The sequence below is a fragment of the Macaca thibetana genome, chromosome 5, assembly GCF_024542745.1.
Source record: "Macaca thibetana thibetana isolate TM-01 chromosome 5, ASM2454274v1, whole genome shotgun sequence".
Lineage (NCBI taxonomy): Eukaryota > Metazoa > Chordata > Mammalia > Primates > Cercopithecidae > Macaca > Macaca thibetana.
The window spans coordinates 30,531,300-30,555,558 of record NC_065582.1 but is presented as its reverse complement, the minus strand read 5'-3'; the positions used below and the strand labels follow the sequence as shown (position 1 = coordinate 30,555,558).

Genomic DNA, 24,259 nt, shown 5'->3' with positions numbered 1-24,259 from the left:
TCCAGTATGTTCTTTATTTCTTTTCCAAAATTTTTAAGTTATATCTACTACATGTCGAAATGTCAAAGCTTGAGTGAAAACTTTTGTTATTGGTTCCGATGTGTCATCTGCATGGTGTGAAGCATCCAGGGTTTAAAGCATGGTTTTTGGTTTTCAGTTTAGTTATTTGATAATGTGTGAATTCACTGGAATTTTAGAGATATTTTAATTATTACAATGGAATTTCTCATATTTTATCTTATATTGTAAACATGAATCATTGTCAGAGAGAAATGAATTATCTAATGCCAAAGAAAGACACATCTTAGAGTGTCAGGTTAATAATGGGCATCTGTATGAAGGTGTGGAGATCTTTTATTCTTCAAGAAGAAAGCAAATAAGTTTTTTTATATATCGAAGGATCAAACAAGACATTTTTTATAGTATGAAAAACAGAGGAAATCCTAAAGCCATGACTTTTTTTTTTTAATCCTTTCTTGTTCTTAAAAATTAGTGGCGTTATGTAACCATTTAAGTATTTAGCTGAAGCCTGATATTAAGTGAGTCAGATTCCTAGCTTCTTAATGATGCGTCTTTACAGTGAAATTCAAGCAGTTGCCAGATTCTTAAGCCATGAGTTCATTCTCCACCCCCCTCCCCAAATTTGCATGCAGTAGAAACTGAGAATCTGTGCCAAAAGAGGTGTTAGCACTGAAATTCTTATATGCTAAATGTAACTTTTGATTTTAGGCTGTTTCACAGTGAAATTGTATTTTAATTTAAGAAAAATGACCAATGTCAGGCTGAAGTTTCTTTATTGAAAAGTAACATACAAGCTCTGAAATCTGCCGTCATTGGCTCCTCTTAACTTCCCATCACATCCCACCAGAATAACAGTTGTTTTTTTAGAGTTTTCCCCAAATCAACGAAGAAAAGCACCTACCTTTGCCTAACGTAGTAACACAGTAATGTACTAACTCTGTCAGCCCTACTCTCGTGTAAGCCAAGTATTTTCTTGCCTCAGCATTGATTTGGAGGGAGAAGATTATATAAGCCTTTTCTTGTACACATAACTCCAAGCAGTCCTTCAGGAATTGTGAAATTGAGCACCTTACGAATTTTTCCTAAGGGGTCATGGAGAAGTCAGGTTGGAAATATTAAGAATGTAGTTAATGCCTACCTCCCACCCCCATGGAGACACACACACACACACACACACACACACACGAATTGTAAACAAAATAGTGCCCTGGTGGGGGATATGCAGTGCCTGACTCCTTTGGATTTCATTCCAATAGACACTTTATCCCTTTTTTCCTGAATTAAGGTGATAAATCTTCGTTTTTGGTTCAGTTCACTTTAAAATATCTCATAGATTTGAACCATCATTAACTGGAATATATGAAATATATAAAATTCTTGAAAATTGTTTAAAGATGTCTTTCCTTAACTTACTCTTCTGGCTGGGTGCAGTGGCTCACGCCTGTAATCCCAACACTTTGGGAGACCACGGTGGGAGGATGACTTGAGCCCAAGAGTTGGAGACCAGCCTGAGCAACATAGGGAGACTTTGTCTCTACAAAAAAAAAAAATTGAAAAATTAACCGGGGGTGGTGGACCATGCCTGTGGTTCCAGCTACTTGAGAAACTGAAGTAGGAGGATCACTTGAGCCCAGGAGGTTGAGACTGCAGTAAGCCATGTTCATACCACTGCATTCCATTCTGGGTGACAGAAGGAGACCCTGTCTCAAAAAAAGAAAAGAAAAGAAACACACTCTTCTTGTGTTGACAGGAGATTTTTTTCTACCTCTATTGCTTTTCTTTTTTTATGTTCCAGTTTTCCATAGTTGGTAGAATACATTTGAATAAGCCCTATTTAGTCATATATGAAGGTATGTATATATCTAGTTTACACAAAGCTATCTAGTTTATAAGCACCAGAGAATCACAGATTTCAGATGCTGGCCTTCAAGTGAAGAGGACACATTAAAAATACCAAAGTTTATATCTGATTTATTTGGTGTGTTTTGTTATTGATGTCTTGGTTACTATTTTTTTTATTGATTTTAATCTGAGTTCTGTGAATTACAGTCTAAAGGAAGGATTCTATCTCAGGAGGTTTGCTAATCCTGTTGATAAAATTGAAATCATTAAAGAGCAGAATTTATTTACAAAGCTACATTAATTCAAATGGCAAGTATCTAGCCAAGTTCATATTTCACTTGAACTTTTATTAGGTTTCTGTGTTTGGAGGAAACACTAGGTGTTTCTCAAGTTCCTTAAGATATTTACAAGCAAAAGTGTAGACGTTTAAGCAAACTTTAAAATATAAATGAATTCCTATTTTACTTTCCTGTGGTGGGCTTCATGTATGAACTACTTTAAGTAGGGCTTACCTCAAAAGGAAGAGAAACCTTGAGGCCTGTTATCTAGTTACCCCATCTGTTTATGGATTTCAAGAATCACTGTCTCACCACAGTATGGATCAAAGTATTCCCTCCCTCATTATCATTGTCATCTTGATCATCATTGTACTTGTATGCGTTAACTAGTAAGCACTCAATAAGCAGGTGAAGTTTTACAAAGTTTTGCCCCCAAAACGAAACATCAGTTGGTTGATTATAATTTTAAAAATTAAGAGTCTATTTATTTGCCCACTGGATATTTTAGTGTGGATGTTGTCACAGATTTGACATAGCTAAAATACAACTCTTAACTGTTCCCCCCAGCCACCACCACCACCACCAAATATTAACCCAAACCAACCAACCAACCAGCCATGCAGTCAACAAACTATTAGGGTCCCTAGTTTTCCTCATCTCAAATCATTGAGGCTGCCATCTATGCACGTATTGAAACCCCAAACCTATCTTTGGTTCCTCAGGTTGCTCAAACCTCTGTATCCTTCAGCAAGTCTTATTTCTTCTACCTGCCTCACCATGAATTGACGTTCTTCCCTCCATCTCCATTATTACCACCCTGGTCCAAGCTACCATCGTCTCACTTACACGGTTCCTGGTGTTGTACTGTTCCAAATACCTAATAGTACTTGTACTATTCCTAGTGTTTCCCTTATTTCTCATCTGCCCTTCTTCTGCATGCTATTCTTCACATTTATAAAATATAAATCAAACAATGTCATTTCTGTGCTTTTAAAACTCCTCAGTAGCTTTCTATTGCACTTGGAGTAGAATCTGCGCTCCCTGGAGAACAATGCATGAACTAGCCCTACTTGTTCTTCTTTCCTGTCATTGGACTTTTCTCCATCTTACCCACTCTTGCTTCCGTTGCCTTGATCCTCCCTTTGTACATTTAACAGACCAAGCCATGGAGCCTTTTGAGGCTCCATGTTTTATTTTGCCCAGAATTTTACCTGTGATGCTTACCTGGCTGGATCCATGACTCTCAGATGTCAGCTATAGGAGGTTTTCCTGGCAGGCCAGTTCAAAGTAGCCCCTCGGGCATTTCTGTTACACCATATTATTCTAATTCTCTGCCAAGCATTGATTATTGTATTTTTGGTTTTTGTTTGTTGTTGTTGTTCATGTTATTACTGCTTGATTATTATGTCTTTCCCCACTGGAATGCAAGCTTCATGAAAGTATGTACCTCATCTGTTCAGTTCATCACTGTCTGTAATGTCTGGGATGTGTTTAACATAAAAAAACCATTTGATAAATAATTATGGAATGTGTAAGAGAAAAATTAATAAGTACAAAAACGTAGGTATAGGCAACATGTTAGTAAGCTTAGAATTAGTAGATAATTGTTTCATCTTGGGAGGATTTTTTTTCTCTTGTGAGTAGATTAAACTTAGATAAAATTGAATTTGGGTAAAAAGACTGGAGGCAATAAGTAGCTAGTAAACATCAATCACTGAATATCCACATTAGCAATCTTAATGATAAGTTAGGATTAACACTGTTAACTATCACTATTGTTATGTCATGTGATTCTTTAATATTGAACATTTTAATAAAATATGGAAATAAATATTGTTTAAGCAGCAAAAAAATTTTGATAAAAGCTTCTTAGGAATTTAGGTGATACCGAATTTTAGAAATACTGACATTCTATTTAGGAAGAATATTAATATGGATTATTTTGAAGATCAAACTTTGAAGGCCTTCGGTATAATTCAGTGCCAAAAACCAAGTAAAGCTACTTGGATGTTTCCTTAAGTGATAGGACTTGACTATAAAGCATTATGAAAGTTACATGGTTCTCTAAGAACAATCATATTTAATGTATGTATATCATGGAATTGAAGTAAAAATATGTAAATTTTTGTTTACATGCATAATAAATTGTTAATAAAGAATTCCAAGTTACTTTTCCCTCTTAGGATTTATGGGGGTTTGTGGAATACTTGTCTTTAAAATTAATGATACAGTTTACATTGTAGAAAATTTGGAAACTATTTAAATTAATATTTTTCTATGATATAAAAGCAAAATCTAAATTCTGCTTTTAGCAGTGACGTAGCTAATTCACCTCTCTTGATATCAGTTCCTACAGCTGTGAAATGAGAAGATTATACTAAATGAATCCTCAGGCTCTTCCAGGTCTATCATTGTGCTTTATACAAAAACTTGTATTTGCATAATGCTTTATATTACCAGAATTCTTTCACATCTGTTTTCCATTTGTTCTCACAACTATCTTGTTAGGTAGGCAGTACAGACCTTGTTATGTCTGTTCCACACTTGTGAGTAAACTGAACTAAGAATTAAAATTATTTTCTTGAGTTACACAGTCATCTTGGAACTAGCCATGTATTTGCTGTATAATTTCATGTCATAATCTTTGACCTCCTGATGCTAATTCCTGGTGATGTTAAGTACTTAGTCAAAGTAAGTATCCATATTTCATAAATTACCACTGCAGTAACTTGAGAATTTTCAAAATCTGACCTTGGAAATTTGGTTATCCACCCACATAATTTGTAGGAAGCCAGTACTAAAGTATTGTAGCGATTTGTGAGATATACCTAATCACTTTTATGGTGCTTCAAGCCTATCAAATTTTTACTTTTTTAAAAAGTTGAATAGCTGAATATAGAGGCTCCTCTAAAGTACCTCCAGGTTAGGTTTTGAAAGGCCATTTTTAAGTTTGTTGTCCAGATGGTATACCTCACTCCATTCTAACTTGACTTCCTACTTCCATTCTAATCCCTTACAAGCCACTTTCCCTACCCCGTGCCAGAATTATCTTATAAAACATAACTGGGTCTTGTTAACTTCCTGTTTAAAAAAACCCAGTGACTTCTCATTGCACTTAGAGAGCCTACTTTTTGGTAGGCTTAGTCCCTACTGCCCTGACCCTATTTGTACCACTCAGCCTTTCTCACTCCTTACCTTCCAGTGCATGAACTCTTCTCAGAACCGTCAGATTCTGAGTGCATGTTTTCTCCCTCAACATTCTCACTCTTTACTCCAGTCACCTTGAAATTGGTTCTCGACCGTTCCTAGGTTTATCCCACCTAAAGTCTTTACCCTGGATACTCCTGCCATCTGTAAAGCTTTCCTTCCACATCTTTGGCTGGATCCTTTGTATTTATTCACCTCTCATTTCAGATGTTATTTTCTCAGAGTGGCCTTCTCAGATCACCCAGTCTTAAATAGCAGAGTCTCCATTCCCAACCATCACCATCTATTACACGCTCTTCTTTTCGTATTGTCTGTACAGTACTTACTGATAGCTGAAATCGTTTTAAAATTTTTTTATTGTTACATATTCCTCCTTTCCCCTTCCCCCCCTCAAACCCTTCCTCTCTGATTTAAGAGTGTAAATTCCAGGGAGCAGGGATTTTGCTAATCCTAGTCATTGCCAAATCACTAGTTCCTGTAACAGTGACTGGCTTGTTACAGGATGTCAGTAAATACTTGTTGGATAATTAAGTAGATGAATGAATCTTATTGTTCTGAGTAAGTTTATATACTCTCCATCTGGCAGGCTTCTTGTTGAGATCTATGATAGGAAGTTAAAAATTTGTTGAGTTCAGAAGTTTTGTCCTTAATTTTTTTGGTGCTGGCTTCCAGGAAAGCTAAACTAAATTTATTGCATAACTACAGTTGCTGGTCATTGTGTTTTAGTTTTATTCTGGTGATCTTGCCTATAATTGCTGATGGAAGGGGTTGACTATAGAGCTGGTAAGGAAAAGAACATTGGGATCAGACCATCCATGTTCAATTTCTCTCAGCCTCAATATCTTCTACTTTAAACTGGAGTTAACAATTCAATGATTTGCTTGTTTAATACTTACTATACCTTAGGCACTATGTGAGAAGCTAGGAAAGCGTGATGAAAAAGACAGATACACCTAGAAAGGGCATTGAATTATTAAATCAGCAGCTACTGTAAAGGGATTTAAGTTCTGTGACAGGCAGCATTCTGGGTATTACAGGAACATCTCACAAGAATTTCTAACTTCAGGAGGAGGGTTCAGAGAATTAGCCAGGCCAGGGGTGAGAGTATTCTTCCCGGAAGAGGGAACAGTGAAGACCCAGGAGGAGATACAGAGTATCTCTCTGTATTTAAAGTAACCAGAAATAGATTTATATATTTAGTACAGAGACTGAGGGGAAGAGAAGTAAGTGTGAGAAGATCAAAAGGAGAAGACAGTAGGGTGCAGTGGTTAGGAATATAACTTTTTCCAAAGGGAAAGAGAAGCCACTAAAACATTTTAGGCAGGAGAGTGACAGGATCAGGTGTGTATTTTCCTATCGTGTTTTAAAAGTTTACCTCTGGCTGCAACATGAAGAAGAGGGTTACAAGAAGCAAGATGGGACAGTGGTAGTACAGTAGCACCACAGTGAAGTGGGTTCATATTTGTAAATCCCCTCTCAGAGTGCTGTCACACATAGTGGGAGCTTGGTTAATTTTATAAGTTCTGAGTTTTCCTAAGGTGAATTGAGGCTATGTAACTTCAAGGTTATGGAAGTTATACTGTTTGCATCGACATTTTCAGAGTATTCATGCTTTTGTGTATGTGCATGCATGTGCACTGACACCATAGATTATATTTAACCAGTCATCAGCTTCTCTAAGTGGATTTTAATGAATGCTACTCTGTTTCCCTGATTTCAACCTAGGATGATACATCAATATGCATACGCATACACACTTAACAGAAAAATTTAGAGAAAGTAGTTGAAGTTGAGGAAAGTAAACAAAACTTAATACAGCAATAGAATATTAAAAGTTTGTATTAATTTGGGAAGAATGTACTTTCTAAGAGAGTTACTCAATTGGTGATGTAAATCAGTCATGGCAGGTGACTGAGAAAGTCATAAAAATGCTGGAGCATTGGCAGAAGTGAGGGGATCTCTTTATGAGGTAATGTGTGCTTGATGATGTCATAGTCATTCAGACTATTCATTTAATGGCATGTGTCTAAGGTTTACAAAAAAAGGAAAGATGAAGGAAAAGAGAAAAATCTGTTAGACTTCTTGCAGTTTATGAGTATATATTCCTACTGGCCCTAGGCAGTGAGTAATACACCACTAATGTTCAGTCAGTTCTTGCATAGTGCCCTCCCGACAGCCAAAGCAGTGAGATTACCTGGCATGCCAGGGTTGACACATCAAGCCTTTGAAAATAATGTGAAATTAAATGTCTTATCATTGAAGTCCTTGGAAATAAATCCTAACGTGGTTATCTTTAAAAAGGAAAAATTGATACAGTAGGCACATAACGTGAATACCTAGTGTGTTTGTTAGCACCTGTTGTGGTGGTTGCATGAAATCTAGAAGCGAATTTTTAGAGGTAGGATCTGAATTGTCATCTAAAATCAAGGTAGTTTTCTGTGTGTGTGTGAATATATACATCTTTGTGTATGAGGAATGGGTGGAGATTATTAATTATTTTTATTATTTTTCGAGACAAGGTCTCACTCTGCCACCCAGGGCTTGAGTGCTGTGGTGCAGTCACAGTTCACTCAACTTCCTAGGCTCGAGCGATCCTCCCACCTCAGCCTCCTTAGTAGCTGGGACTGCAGACGTGTGTCATTACACCCGGCTAATTTTTGTATTTCTTGTAGAGACAGGGTTTTGCCATGTTGCCCAGGCTGGTCTGAAACCCCTGGACTCAAGCTGTCCTCCCGCCTAAACCTCCCAAAGTGCTGGGATTACAGGCATGAGCCACCATGCCTGATTTGCTTATTACATTTACTTACTATACTTTAGGCACTATTTGAGAAGCCACACAGTATATAAAGTTTTTCAGTTGACAAAGTTATATAACCAGTGTATCCATAAATGATAACTTAGAATAGATGGAACTTCACAGTTTTGAGTCACTATCCATTGTTTACATATCAAGACAAGCTTTAGTGCTGTTTTTTGATGTCCTCTTGATATAAGTTGTAATGAATATCTTTTTATGTTAAAGTTATGTGGAATTACTGTAAATGTTTTCTTTTTCTTTTTCTTTATTTTTTTTGAGACGGTGTCTCGCTCTGTTGCCCAGGCTGGAGTGCAGTGGCCGGATCTCGGCTCACTGCAAGCTCCGCCTCCTGGGTTTACGCCATTCTCCTGCCTCAGCCTCCCGAGTAGCTGGGACTACAGGCGCCCGCCACCTCACCTGGCTAGTTTTTTGTATTTTTTAGTAGAGACAGGGTTTCACCGTGTTAACCAGGGTGGTCTCGATCTCCTGACTTCATGATCCGCCCGTCTCGGCCTCCCAAAGTGCTGGGATTACAGGCTTGAGCCACCGCGCCCGGCCAATGTTTTCTTTTTCTTATCTCAAAAGTAATTCATATTTATATTTAAAACTTTAGAAAATGTAGATAAGCAGAAACAAATTTTAATTGTCTATAATCCTACTATGCAATTATAGCTATTGTTAACATTTTCTTTATGCCCTTCCATAGTCTTTATTTTGTGTATGTGTGCAGAATTGGTTCATGTTAAAATGAGGAAAATCTTTTGTGTAACATTACCACCGTTGCTGATATTTAAAATGTGTTGAATTATTGACTCGTACATTGTGAGCTCCCAAAACCCTTCAGTGGCTTCCCACCTCATTCAGGGTAAAATCCAAACTCTTTACCATAGCTCCCCACATAATTTCACTCTTGAATATCTCTCTGCCCCAGTCCCTCTCCTTGTCAGAGCTTGTGCTGACCTCGCTATTCCTAAAACATGCTAACGCCACCCCCAGCTTGGGCTTTTGATCTTAGTGTCCTTGTTCCTGAAATGCCTGCTACTCACATGTGCTTCTGCAGGGGTCAGGCCTTCATTCCATTCATATCTTGTACTCAGATGTTACCTGAGCAGGGAGACCTTTCACCCCCTATATCCTGGATCCTACTTAATTAATTCTCTAATCACTACTATGTGATGTTCTTATTTTTTTGATGGCCTTCCCCCAACTTCCTACTCACTCCCCAACACAGACACAGAAATGCTAGGATATAAAGTCTATGGAATCAGAGTTTTGAGTACATCCACTCTTATTCCTAATGAAATCAAGTTTACTTCCATTTTTTTGAAAGACTACAGCATAAATTTCAAAAGAAGTATTTATTCTCAAGTGGTCAGCCTATTCAGTAAATTTTATGAGTCATCAAAATCAAACAGTCAAGTAGGTGGCTTCTAGACCTAATTTTTCACATAACCTATGAAGCAGCACTTTTAAAAACAAGTAGTTTTTCGGAAGCCTTATAGTTTCATCATAGAATATTTGTGTATTGAAATTTGGGTAGATATTAGTGCTCTCCAAATTAGAGGGCACTGAACAACTCCATATATTTCATACTGTCTTTGGTTCATAAGATAATCTAATACTTTGTTGATTTTGTTCTTAAGTTACATAAACAGCACAAGAATTTTTCATAATATATTTAATGATTATATTCCTTTGACTTAGTGATATGCTAGATTTATCTCAACTTTACACAAAGACAAATATGAAGTATACTTAGCAATGTATTATATATTAATATATGAAAATGTTATATACAAAGTTTGTGTGCTTATATACTTTGTATGCATGTCTGTATATTTCATGAAGATGATATAATTAAAATTATTCCTTTGGGAAATAAGTGAGAGCATTAAAAAAGAGAAAACAATTTTCTCGTCTTAATATAACATCTTAGGTCATCCCTTGCTATCTAGTCACCGTTTATCACATCGGTTTCTTTTCGTCTTTGCTGGATGCAGTACTTATCACAACTTGACAGTTTCTTGTTTGTTATTTAATTATTTGTCCCCACCCACTAGTTGTAAGATGCATGACAGCATGGGCTTTATTTTACTCGTTGCTATATTTAGCAAACTCGGAATAGTGTCTGGCCTACTGGTTTTCAATAAATGTTGTTTGACTAGTTAATTGAAAAGTAAATGAACTGTCGTGTTTATTTTATCCAAACTGCACACAATCCCGTGAAATAAGTCACATGTTATCAGAGTCCTGCCTACTTCTTCATAAGGCATTTAGACTTTCACTGTGGAAGATTTTTCAGTCATAGGTCGCAAAAATGATCCTAGTATTTGTTTAGGGTGATGATAGCTATTGTACCAAACAAAACAAAATATAATGGTTCAAACACAATAGATTTGTTTTAAAGTCTCTTTTTCATAAATCTGATGTTGTTCTTGATCAATGGACAAATTCCTTCTAGATAGTAGTTCAGGGTTGCAGGCCCTCTCCATTTTTTGGCTCAGTTGTCTTTAACCTTCAATGCAAAGCTTGCGTTTTCTTCCAGTGGAGACTCTCTTTAATGGGAAGGGTAAGATCATGGAGAGTCTCATGTGGAAGGTTGTTATGAGTAAGATATAGAAGTGGCATAATCACTTGTAATTGTTTGTACTCTAGTGGTTTGAACTCATTTATATTGGCACTTACGTAACTGGAAGGGAGGTTGGGAAATGTAATCTAGCAAAGTACTCAGCAAGAGGTCACTGGTGAATAGCTAGCCAGTCTCAGCCATGCTACTGTATGTAGATCTAAGTTCATTTGCATTTAGGTGTAAGATAGCTTTATAAGTTTTGAAGAGTTAAAAATTAATTATGGATTAATGTTTTTAATTCTGTGTAAGGCCTCCTTCCCAAACCCAACCTTTTTTTTCACAAATAAGGCAGCTTAGAATCCTCCATGGATCCCATAGGAATCTTTTTTCTTTGATTTTAAACACTCATTTCCCAAACTCCATACCCCATTGAGCATTTCTTCAGCTGGGATAACTAAGTGCAGTCTCTTTGGAGCTCATCAAAGTTGTTGTCTAATTGGTTGTAGAAACCATCTTCTGATAGTACCAGTAGCTACCTCCCTCTCCAGGGATTGCTGCTTCCATAGCACCAGTCCCACTAGGTTCTGGAAAACAAGAGACCGAGAACTCAAGTTTTAGTAATTGTAGAATATTACCAGTATTTCTATATTAATTAGTGTTACAGTCTAGATGGTATGATTGCATGATTTGCTTATAGTTGATAAACGTAGATTTTGGAGCCTGTTACTGAGGGTTTTGGACGAGCCACTTAAGCTCTGTGAACTTCCGTTTCTTATCTCCTTCCTTCCTTCCTTCCGTCCGTCCTTCCATCCTTTCGTCTCACTCTGTCACCCAGGCTGGAGTGCATTGGCATGGTCTTGGCCCACTACAAACTCTGCCTCCCGGGGTCAAGCTATTCTCATGCCTCAGCCTCCCAAGTAGCTGGGAGGTGCATGCCACCATGCCCGGCTAATTTTTGTATTTTTAGTAGAGGCGGGGTTTCACCATGTTCGTCAGACTGGTCTGAAACACCTGACCTCAGGTGATCCAGCTGCCTCGCCGTCCCAAAGTGCTGGGATTACAGGCGTGAGCCATCGCACCCGGCCTGAGCTTTCATTTCTTCGGCAATGAAGTGCAACATCTGGGTTCTTCATAGGTATTAGAACAAAGAGACAATGTATGAAACATTCATTGCATTGCCTGTTACACAATACATGCCCCCTCGCCCCAAAGCAATCACAGTAATTATTATTAACATTAAGAGAAAATATACAGAGGACTTTGGAATTTAAAACAGATGAAATACTACCCAGAACATGACTTTTAAATCACCCAACTCAGTGCCAACAGTTGCTGTGTTTTTCATTGAAAGTTCTTGGACTGGTAATCTAGAGAATTTTTTGGAATCTCCCAGAGGGATTCGTGCTTTTCAAATGAGTCGTTGTTGATGGTTGAAAATGAATTGAAAAGGAAAAGGAATTATATGCAGAGTGCATGCCTGTGTACGTGCATTTGTGTGCGTGTGTGTGTACGTATGTGTATTTGAAGTGAGAATAGTGTGGCTGTCACTTGAAATCCATCATAAAACTGTTTATTAACAGGCAACAGGACATTTCATTTGGCCATATATACATTAATCAACTACCTTCGTGTTTCTATGGAAACTTGTATAAACAGTTGGATTGTACTGTTTGAGGTCTCAAATAAACATTTCCATTTTGAAAAAAAGACAGTTATCTTTTCAATGACACTTTCAATGGTTCTAATAATAATTCTGCTATTATTCTTGATGCCATATATCTCAGATATCTTTCTTAAAGTGATAGAATTCATTGACTAGCTAGCATAAGTGAGAGAGAGAGAGCACGCGCAAGAGAGCGTGTGCACACACATAGTACTTTTTCTGACCTTCAAATGTTGGGGAAATTATATATAAGACAAGGTTTTGTTTCCATCAAAATCAACTATCAGAAAATAAGTCACCTTAATCTTCTATATAATGAAGTTCTCTCTCAATTTATTGTTTTTAAACAAGAATGTATTTTTTCCATAAGGAAAATAAATCAGAAATGACCTCAAGCGATCTTAGCTTGGAATGTTTGTAAGAGTCACATGATGGCATTGGTATAAGGGAGTTAAAGAAGTTTTACGTAGATTTAATAATGAGTCCTGAAAATATGATCTCAAAATTGCAATTGCTGGATATTACCATAAACATTGTAAAGATCAATTTATAAAGCAAAAAGTAAATGATTGTCGTTGTAAAGAACTTGCAAGAAAAATGAAAAATCAGCTTCACGAATGTTGTACAGCACTATGTCATGTATAGACACATCACTACCTTAAACAAATTAGAAGGAATGTAAACTCAATTGGATGACTCAAAAAGTGAGTCAGCTTTGCAAATGTCAAAGTCATTGATGTTAGAGATGCAGATGTAAAGTTTCGTGAGAGCGAGAAATTATTTACAATTAATATTTTATTTTCCATGTGATTTTGAAATTTGTATTACACTAGTAAGTTGACATAAATAGCCATTTGATTGTTTCATTGATATCCATGAGAATTTTCAGGTCAGTTATTAAATTAATAAATATATTTAAGTTTAATGCTTAAGTGTGTGCTCCCTAGCCATTTGTCTGGGGCTGCCATCTGTTTCCATCACCTTTTTGCTGTGTGATCTTGATGCAAGTCACTTTTCTGCATCTGAGGTTTCCTCCTACATAAAATAGTCCTACTAATACCTACTTTGTAAGAGTGTTGTTAAAAATTAAGTGAGCTAATATATGCAAGTACTTAGAGTAGGGCCTGGCACATAGTAACTGGTGTACAGGTAATCTAATTTTGTTATCTTTGGAAAAATGGGGCAAAGCTTCACATTTTGAAATACATGATACTTAGATCATGCAGTTTCTCATCACCCGGAAGTATTCCTCTCTCCCATTTTGAAGTGAAGTTCATACAGGTTTCCTTTCTACTCAGTGCTTTCTTTCAACATTCAATGGAAAAACCCTTCTAAAAGTATTTGCTTTGAAACATTAGTCACCTTGTGACAGACAGTCTCTTTTCAACCAGTTCACTAATTCTGATTATTTATTTTCCCCATCAGGGTCCCAAGTGTGTTTAAAGTGTCCCCATTTCATACATGTAAGAATTAATTCCTTTCTGCCTTGGGAGAAGGCTAGAGTACCATATTTCAGTAGCTGATTCCACCACATAAAGATATATATTTGGACAGCAAGCCATGTGAAATATTCATTGTATAAGCCACATCTTATCAAGCCTTCTCTGTTACAACTCTCTCTAAAACATTATCATAATATAGGAAAGTAGCAAGGAACATTTGAAATACATCCCCTCCCCCACCCCCAAAAAAACACACAACACAGTGGTGTTTCTGTTCAGACTGTCCTCTGAGAGGCGGTGTGCTCCGTATGGCAGGAGCAAAGTTTTATGGTTTTACCATACTTAGTTTGTAGCATATGTCTGTGCCAAATACGTACTATTTTCGAGGCTTTTGCAGTCAAATATAATAAGGCAATACACATAAAAGCACAAAACTACCCAAGTTGTTATCACTTTGAGAGAATTCTAAACTACAGAAACTTGAATATTTATAAAAGAGAGTAATTGAGCTATAAGCATATCATGACAATGAGGTTATTTAGTTTGCAAAATTTATTATGGTATTCCAAGCAGTGAGTTCCTCTCCATATAAATACATGATTTATTTAAAAGGTAATACGTAGACTTTTGGGGAAATACATAGTAAGTGAACTACCGTAATGGTAGTTTTAGGTATGACCCTGTCAAAACAAGTCATTTGGTTGGCTTCTTTGTTTCCACGGAATTTGAAAAATATCTGGCCTAACGTGTTGAAGGATGTTGAATGGAAAAATGACAGAAGAAATGAGAAGGAACAGAGAGGCGTATGTAAGGTAGATTATTTGGATGACAGTGATTATTTCATTTGATCACTCTCTTATGTTACAGTCATTTCATAGAAGAAACTGAGGTACACAGAAGTTAACTGACTTGCCCAGGTTTGCTTGACTTAGGAGGTAGTTGAACAGAAGATAAATCCATATATGGCTAACATGAGGCTTCTATCTTCTGAGCCTGGTAGGAAGCTGGAAGAATGTTAAGTTCTTACAAATTGTTAATTTTGGCAGTTTTCTCCAGTAGATAAAAGCAAATACATTTTTGCAGAACTATTCTTATAAAGCATAGTTATATCAACACCTTAAAAACTCTACCTATAGTTTAATCAGAAAAACATTAGGCCTTATCAGTTTATTAAGTTATTAACTCATGACAGATTTAGAAAACTTTTGTTTCCTGACATTATATACATTTATTAGCAAAATAAATTGTATATTTTACAAAAATCTTTCTCTTTGCTTTGTGGAATACTGATAGATGAAGCCTTCAAGGATGGGTGTTGTATCTAGGGTGTATATAAAGGGATTATGAGAGGAGTCAAAATTACTGTGGTAAATAATATTTAAAAGTCCAAATGTTTACTTTTTCTGGTGTTCTTAAAGAGATAGGATTTAAAGAAATAAAAGTTGATCAGATTATAAACTGGTCTTTAAAATGAGCTACTAAAAAATTTCCTGCCTCATCAAGCTGCATGTAGAAACAAGTCAAAGAGTGTCAGAACTAGTAGTACCTGAAAAGATAGTAGCAGAAAGGGAAAAAAAAAAAAGAAGACAATGTGGGTGTGTATGTGTGTGCCTGCCTAGAGAAAGAGAAACAATATGAATGGCTTTTAAAACAACTTGAGCTCCAGAGGGAGTGAAAGATAGTGTCTATAGCTGGGTGACTTTGGCCACGAAAGCCCTTTCTGGGAATAGCTCAATAATCCATTGGCATCTAGGCTTAGATTCCAGCTACAGGAATCGTGAATTTGGAAAGGACCTGCGCCTTGCAGAATCTGGTCCGTGACGATCTATACTTAACACTTGTTTAGTCATTTCTGTGTGCCAGGCACTTCTCTAAGTCCTTCACACCCATTTATTTATTCAGTCCTCACAACACAGGCTTTCAATAAATGATGGATGAATGCTGAATGAAAATATAGTATGCTTTATTTTTTACAAATACCTCAGAGAAAAATAGAAAATATGTCTAGGAATATACTGACTCCACCTTGTAGAGATTAAAAGCATGAACATAAAGACTCAAAACTCTAACAGTGATATGGGGAGAGCAGTGTTCATTTGGGTAAATTCTGAGTGATGCATCTTAATATAAAGTTACTTTTAGTCACTAAGTGTGATATTTAATTTAAGTAGTTTTATTCAAGGTAAGATGCCCAGGAAGATTGACTAGATTCCAGTGGTCATCACCCCAAACGTTGTGCATTCTGTTGTAACTGTTACTTAAAGTGGTTCCAAGATTAGTTTGGAAAATTATCAGTTAAATACATTTCAGTCAATAGACAGTATTTTTTTGTTTTTAACTGTTGGATTTCTCAGCAGTCCTAAGATGATGATGATAGGTATCTTGGAGCATGAAACTCTCTTTTACATATAAAAAAAAAAAAGGAGAATAAGCCTCTGTTGATAATAAAATTCCACAAAATTCATCCCCAAAACTTGGGGATCTAGTACCACAGATGCTGGGCTATATCAGTAATTAATTCAGGATGGAAAGGAAGAAGAAGGGCAGCCACCCTTGTTTGTACTGCACTGTCACCAACTTTAGGTATTTTACCAATTTAACTTTTTTTTTTTTTTTTTTTACTTGTTATTACTTATTTACTTATGAGTATTTACTTATTGGTATCAGAGACTTCAAGGCATCCATACTCATTGTCTTTATGTTCAAGGTAGAATTCATTTATTAGCTAGTGATTTTATAAATGCCAACCATTAGATTAATCAGTGATTATCAAATTCCTATTTATATATTATAGAGACTTAAATAATGTGTAGAATTTACTTTTTCAAAGCTAATTATGGTAGCATCTGTTTGTCCTACATAATAAAACAACAAAAAATTATTAAACAAATGATACCAAGGTTTTATGAAACTGTGATTAATTTTAGATTTATGCTTATATAAAGTATTACTTCCTGTGTGCCGGGCACTTCTCTAAGTCCTTCACACCCATTTATTTATTCAGTCCTCACAACACAGGCTTTCAATAAATGATGGATGAATGCTGAATGAAAATATAGTATCCTTTATTATAATACTTATATAAAGTATTATATAAAGTATTACTTTATATACTTTAATACTAATATAAATACTTTATAAGTATTACTTCATATATGCATAAACCTAAAATTAATATTATCTGATTTAAATATAATATATAATTAATATAATCTAAGTCTGATTTAAGAACCTGATTTAAATATTACCCTTGTTTCTTATGTATTTAGCAGTGTTTGTAGTTAAACTGTGATTCAACCATTTGCCTAAGAGTAGTTTATTAAAATTGTGATTCACAGGTGGTGTTTTTTAGGACTATAGGTTGCTTGTTCCAGGAACAAAAAAAATTAAGCAGTAATATATTTATATAATCAAATATTAAAATAAATATTTAAGTGATAAAAATGAAAAATATAGGTGAAAAGATTCCTTGGAATTGTGTTCTTAATTGTTGGAAAATACATAGGTATTAAAATTACATAAAATGTGTTACTTTCTCATTTAATTAACTTAATTATTGATTTTATTCAGGTAATTACTGTATATTTCTAGCTTTATAAATTTTTTTTTTGAACAGAATTTGTTATAAATGGTGGCTGCAGTTGCAAGATAATTCACAACTTCAATTTAATCTGTAATTTAATTAAATAGCATACTGATACATAGTAATTTAAATTGGCACTGGGTCAAGCTTAGAAAAAGTTTAGAGTCAGGGATGCTTGCTGTCATGTTGTGCCTTTCTTGTATATATTCCTCAGATCTCTGTTGCCCTGATGCCCTTGGGTTTAAATATGGGCATCTGCCCCTGTGTCTGCCTCCTGACTCTTAACCCCTACATGGTTTATTTGCCTCCTAGAAACTCCATTTTTCCTAGGCATGGGCTCAGGCCTCTATTCCATTAGAGTGTCATGGCAGAGCCAAATCAGTGCATTTCAGTTTCTTTTCTTATGGGAACACCTTTTGTAACATCTCCCATTCCATAACTTGACTGATGTGTATTGTCAATAAAATTTAATAATAATGCCAGATGTGGTGACTCATGCCTGTAATCCCAGCACTTTAGGAGGTTGCACAGGTGGATCACTTGAGGCCAGCAGTTTGAGACCAGCTTGGCCAACATGGTGAAAGCCTGTCTCTGCTTAAACAAATAAAATAAATAAATAAATAAATAAATAGCCGGGGTGGTGGGCACCTGTAATCCCAGCTCTTTGGGAGGCTGAGGAAGGAAAATCGCTTAAATCCAGGAGGTGGAAGTTGCAGTGAGCTGAGATTGTGCCACCACACCTCACCCTGGGCAACAGAGCAAGATTCTGTCTCCAAAAAAAAAAAAAAAATTAATAATAGTATTGTGATCCTAATTGGTGGGAAAAGATTTTAAGGTTTTTTTGAACATGGCATCTATTCTTACATATCTCATATTAAAAGGTATTTAATTAATGCTAATTTATATATGCATTTACTTTAATGTATCATTATTTCATGCCATTCTGCAAAGAACACAGATAGTGGAGAGAAAGAGATAAAAACGATGTTTGCAGTGGCTCACACCTGTAATCCCAGCCCTCTGAGGAGGGAGGATTGCTTAAGGCCAGAAGTTTGAGACCAACCTGGGCAACATAGAGAGACCCTTTTTTATTACCTGCAAAAAATTTTAAAATTAGCTGGGCATGGTGGCATGTGCCTGTGGTTCCAACTACTCAGGAGGCTGAGGTGGAAGGATCACTTCAGCCCAGGAGTTTAAGGCTATAGTGAGCTATGATTGTGTCTCTACATTCCAGCCTGGACAGTTGAGGAAGTCTGTGTCTTTAAAATAAAAATAAAAAACATTTATTTTCTATTGTTTGTAACACCTGTCACACAGTGAATTTGGAGGTAGTAGAGGTTTAGAGTTAGGAATGTCTTACTTATCTTGATATTCTCTGCCCCTAGCAGAGTGTATGACACGGCAGATATTCAATAAGTATTTATTAAATATAATTGAATTTTTAAAAGCAAAAATATTTCTCTTTTGACAGTCTTATGGTTCTGGGCCTAACATTTCCATGTAATTCTGATATTTGTGACTGTAAGTAGGCACAAATGAATAGATTGTGGTATCTAAAAGCTGGATAAATGTCTCTTCTGTTAGGTTTGGAGCTCTTACAGCTCCTAGTGCTCTCCATACAGTGAATTCTTAGTCAGGGAAGATGACCAGATGATGGATTCTAAAGAGAAGAGAATTCTGCGAGACCTGAATAAATAAAGTGTAAAAATTCATTAGATTGGCCGGGCGCGGTGGCTCAAGCCTGTAATCCCAGCACTTTGGGAGGCCGAGACGGGCGGATCACGAGGTCAGGAGATCGAGACCATCCTGGTTAACACGGTGAAACCCCGTCTCTACTAAAAAATACAAAAAACTAGCCGGCCGAGGTGGCGGACGCCTGTAGTCCCAGCTACTCGGGAGGTGGAGGCAGGAGAATGGCGTGAACCCAGGAGGCGGAGCTTGCAGTGAGCTGAGATCCGGCCACTGCACTCCAGCCTGGGTGACAGCGCGAGACTCCGTCTCAAAAAAAAAAAAAAAAAAAAAAAAAATTCATTAGATTGTTTTATCTTCATTTGACACATTAATTAAAAAAAAAAAATACACTATGTGGCATGTCAACCTGAGTCATGTCTGCAAAAGATAATCAATAGAAATCAGTTTATTGTTCTCTAATTACATGTATTGATTGATGCCTTTTAACATCTCTAAGCCATAGAGTAATGTTTCCCCAGTTGCCTTCTGCAGTAAGTGACTGAATTAAATGGAAGAGTAGCTAAGACAATGAAGGGTCTCTATCCTGCCTATTGTTTATTTTAATATCTGATCACCATCTATTTAGCTACATGTAAAATTATAGTCATTAATACATTATCTGTAAACTTGTATCTTGGAATTGTTCCTGAAGAAGACCTGCAAATATTTCACTATTCTACATTATGAATGAAACATATAAATTCTGAATTTAGAGGTATTTGCCTATCCCTTACAGATAAGTTGTTATTCTCCTAAATATTACATATTTTACAACATCTTCAATTACCAGTTTCTTTATAAACACTGTTAATAAGATAGGTTTGCGATTATTTCACTTCTCCAAGCTCCCTCAACAAATAGATTTTTCTCCATTTATTTGGCATCTAATTATATGCCCCTATGAAGTTCATGTTTAAATCTTCCCTTTGTATGCCTCGTATCCCATAAAGTTATTATTTCTAAACAGATTGTATGTAAATATTGTTCAATATAATTCACTTAAGGTAGAGGGGGTGTAATCCATTCAGAGAGTAGGTCTGAATTAATATGGGATATAAATACATTTTGCCTACTTGGAGCTCTGAAGTATCAAAATCCATTGAGCATTGTCACAAATCCGAACTGTCTCCCTTGTGAGGCCTACTCTAAACTATGCCCTAACATTTTGGAGGGGGAGAGGGAATGAGCCTCAAAAGGTAGATGGGAGTATTACTAAGGTTAACATTTATTTAAGTTTTAACAGTTAGTCCTTATATTTATAACTATTCACCAGCTAAATAGGATCAATATGCAGGAAAAAGGGAGTGTTATCAGTATTTCATGATGCTAGTTAACATGTATTTTGAAATGCTGTTTAATAGCTCAGTAGTATAATATGTGATATTATAGATAAATAGAATGCCTTTTTTATTCAAAAGAATTGGTAATAACTGATAAGAGTGTAAGATTCTTCAGAACATTACATCTGTTTTCTTAGATTCTCACATGACTAGGGCATAATAAGAGAAAAGAGACTCAGTAAATATTTGTCAAATATGCCATTGTATGAGTGGGTTTTTTTAAATGCATTTTCTCTGGTATATAAGGGATGCAGAACACATAAAAGATGCTTAGTGAATGTGTTTATTTTAATAGAGACTGTTTTTATTTAAACATGAACATGTAGAAAGTTGATATTTATGTATATGAGTATAGATAGGTAAGTGTTGTCCATAACTTTTTCAGTTCTAAGATCTTTGATGGCATTCTTCTCTCTTCTTTGTAGAGCCTAGTACAGTTGCTTGTATGGCAGTATACTTCATCAATTCTAAGATGCTCTCTTTTTTCTTAACCTTTAAACATCATTTGGGTATAAAAGAAGCTTAAATGTGTTTTCTTGTTTAAACTGCTTTTTGCCACAAAGTTACATTTGTGATGGCTAATAAATAGTAGTAGCCTAATTTGCTCATTGATGTGTGATTGGAAAATTTTAGCTAACTAAATTAAATACCCAAGTTTATCTTAATCACCAGACCCACCTATTTAAAGCATTGAATTAGTGTTATTTAAGGCTTACTGTGTGCTCATACACTTTAAAAATTATTATGTGATTTTTGGTAAATAAGACAATATTTAGTAATTTGTGAATGTGGAAAATGAATACCATTTTTACTTCAATGGGATAGAATAAAATATGATATTTTAATTTTAAAATGTCTTCTTGGAGTTCTTGATTCAGATTGTAATCCTAGTTTTTCCTGCTCCTTCCATAGCTTCCTGCAGATTTCACAAAACTGCATCTTACTGACAGTCTCCACCCACAGGTGACCCACGTTTCTTCTAGCCATTCAGGATGTAGTATCACTAGTGATTCTGGAAGCAGCAGTCTTTCTGATATCTACCAGGTAAGAGACTGTTTTCCTTGTCATTTGCTTCATTTTCATTTATTCCAAGACATTTTAAGGTTCTCAGCTGATAGAATCTATAAAGTAAATACGTGTGTGTATATTACATGTGCATGTATGTACAAAAAATATTAATGTTTATTTAACGTATGTCATTTTTAGGGTGTAGAACTGTCTTAATTGTACTGCCTCTGCTATTATGAGTTACCAAAGTGTTTATTTTTTTATTTGTATAAAATATATGGGGTAAAAGTGTAAAATTTTTGCTTGGATAGATTGCATAGTGGTGAAGTCAGGGCTTTTAGGTTATACATCACCCCAATAACTTACATGGTGCCCATTAAGTAATTTCTCATTATCCACCCCCTACTCTCTCATGCTCTGAGTCTCCACTGCTTATTCCATACTCTGCATCCATGTGTAAACATTATTTAGCTCCCACTTGTGACTGAAAATGTGGTATTTGTCTGTCTGTGTCTGACTTATTTCAAATAAGATAGTGGCCTCCACTTCCATCCATATTGCTGCAAAAGTCATGATTCATTTTTTTATGGCTGAATAGTATTTCATTGCGTATATGTACTGTACTTTATTCGGTCATCCATTGATGAACACTTTGGTTGATTCTGTATCTTTGCTATTGTTAATAGTGCTGCAAGACACATACAGGTACAGGTACCTTTTTGATACAATGATTTATTTTCCTTTGGGTAGATACTCAGTCATGAGATTGGTAGATTGAATGGTAGTTGTCTTTTTAGTTCTTGGAGAAATCTCCATACTGTTTTTCATCAGAGGTTGTACTAGTTTACATTCCCACCAGCTGCATGTTATTGTTCTCTTATCTCCACATCCTCATCATCTGTTACTATTTTTGTCTTTTTCATGACAGCCATTCTGACTGGTGAAAGATAGTATCTCATTGTGGTTTTCATTGGCGTTTCTCTGATGATTACTGGTATTAAGCATTTTTTCATATGTCTGTTGGCTATTTGTATGTCTTCTTTTAAAAATGTCTATTCATGTCCTTTCCCCACTTTTTAATGGGATTATTTTGTTGTTGTTGTTGTTGTTGTTGTTGTTGTTGTTGTTATTCAGTTGTTTGAGGTTCTGGATATAAGTCCCCAGTAGGATGCATAGTTAGCAAATATTTCTCCCATTCTACAGATTATCTGTTCACTCTGTTGATTATTTCTTCTACTGTGCAGAAGCTTTTTAGTTTAATTAAGTCCCATTTGTCTGTTTTTGTTGCCTGTGCTTTTGAGGTCTTAGTCATGAATTATTTGCCTAGACCAGTGTCCAAAAGAATTTTCCCTAGATTGTCTTCTAGTATTTTTATAGCTTTTGGTCTTAAGTCTTCAATCCGTTTTGAGTCGATTTTTTTTATATGCTGAAAGATAGGGGTCCAGTTTCATTATGCTGTGTATGGCAACCCAATTTTCCCAGCACCATTTATCAAAAAGGGTAGCTTTTCCCCAGTGTATGTTCTTGGCTTTGTCAAAGATCAGTTGGCTGTACATATGTGACTTTATTTCTGGATTCTTTATTTTGTTCCATCGATCTATGTACCTACTTTTATACCAGTATCATGCTGTTTTGGTTATTATAACCTTGTAGTGTAATTTGTTCTTTTTGCCCAAGATTGCTTTCACTATTCAGGCTCTTTTGTGGTTACATATGTACTTTAGGATTTTTTTTTTTTTTCTAATTCTGTGAAAAATGATGCTGGGATTTTGATAGGAATTACATTCAATCTGTATATTGCTTTAGGCAGTAAGGTCATTTTAGTGATATTAACTCTTTCAATCCATGAGCATGGGATGTTTTCTCATTGCGTCATCTACAATTTCTTTCATCAGTATTTTGTAGTTTTCCATGTAGAGCTTTCACCTCCTTGGTTGAATATATTCTAGGTTTTTTTTTTTTTTTTTTGGTAGCTCTTGTAAATGAGATTGCTTTCTTGATTTTGTTCTCAGCTAGATTGTTATTGGTGTATAGAAATGCTACTGATTTGTGCACATTAATTTTACATTCTGAAACTTCCCTGAATTCTTTTATCAAATCTAAAAATTTTTTGATGGAGTCTTGAGGGGTTTCTATATATAATGAGATCACTCCGTCAGTGAACAGGGATAATTTCACTTCCACTTTTCCATTTTGGATGCCTTTTATTTCTTTCTCTTGCCTAATTGCTCTGGCTAGGACTTAGAATACTATTTTGAATAGGAGTGGGAAAGTGGGCATCCTTGTTACAGTTCTTATAGGGAATGCTTTCAACTTTTCCCTGTTGAGTGAGATGTTGGCTGTAGGTTTGTCTAATATTACAAGTTTTTTCTTATTAAAGTCCATACTGAGTGTGACAAAAGGAAGGGCCTATTCAGAATGGACCATTGAATTATCTTCCTTGTGTTTTTTAAAAATTACCTTTAGATTTAGTATCTGCTTAAAATAAATTTTTATGATACTGACGGATAGAAAATAAGCCAGAGCTGTGGGATTCCAAAAATGTTTTTAAAACAAAATAATTTTAATTCTTAAGAAATATTCTATTAGCTTTGAATATGCAAAGTTAGGAAAAGAGACTGAAATATACACAAAAAATCCTTATTTGGGCCTTCAAATACATTCTACTACTATTGGATTGTATATGGTTTCAAGCAAAATAACATTATTCTTACTTTACAAAGAATAACTCTTGGCTTATTAGGAACTGTGGCATGAAAAAGCCATAAAAGTAACTTT

The 24,259-nt window shown here is 35.6% G+C and overlaps 1 protein-coding gene across 13 annotated transcripts in view; it reads left to right on the top strand.

Annotated features, from left to right (window-relative positions):
• Window positions 1–24,259, top strand: part of RAPGEF2 (Rap guanine nucleotide exchange factor 2) — a 487,682-nt gene that overhangs the window by 411,423 nt on the left and 52,000 nt on the right. For all 13 annotated transcript variants that reach the window (XM_050790923.1, XM_050790928.1, XM_050790927.1 and 10 more), the window contains one exon: window positions 21,386–21,517. In XM_050790923.1, coding sequence (XP_050646880.1) covers window positions 21,386–21,517 — 132 coding nt within the window. The remainder of the gene's footprint in view (window positions 1–21,385; window positions 21,518–24,259) is intronic.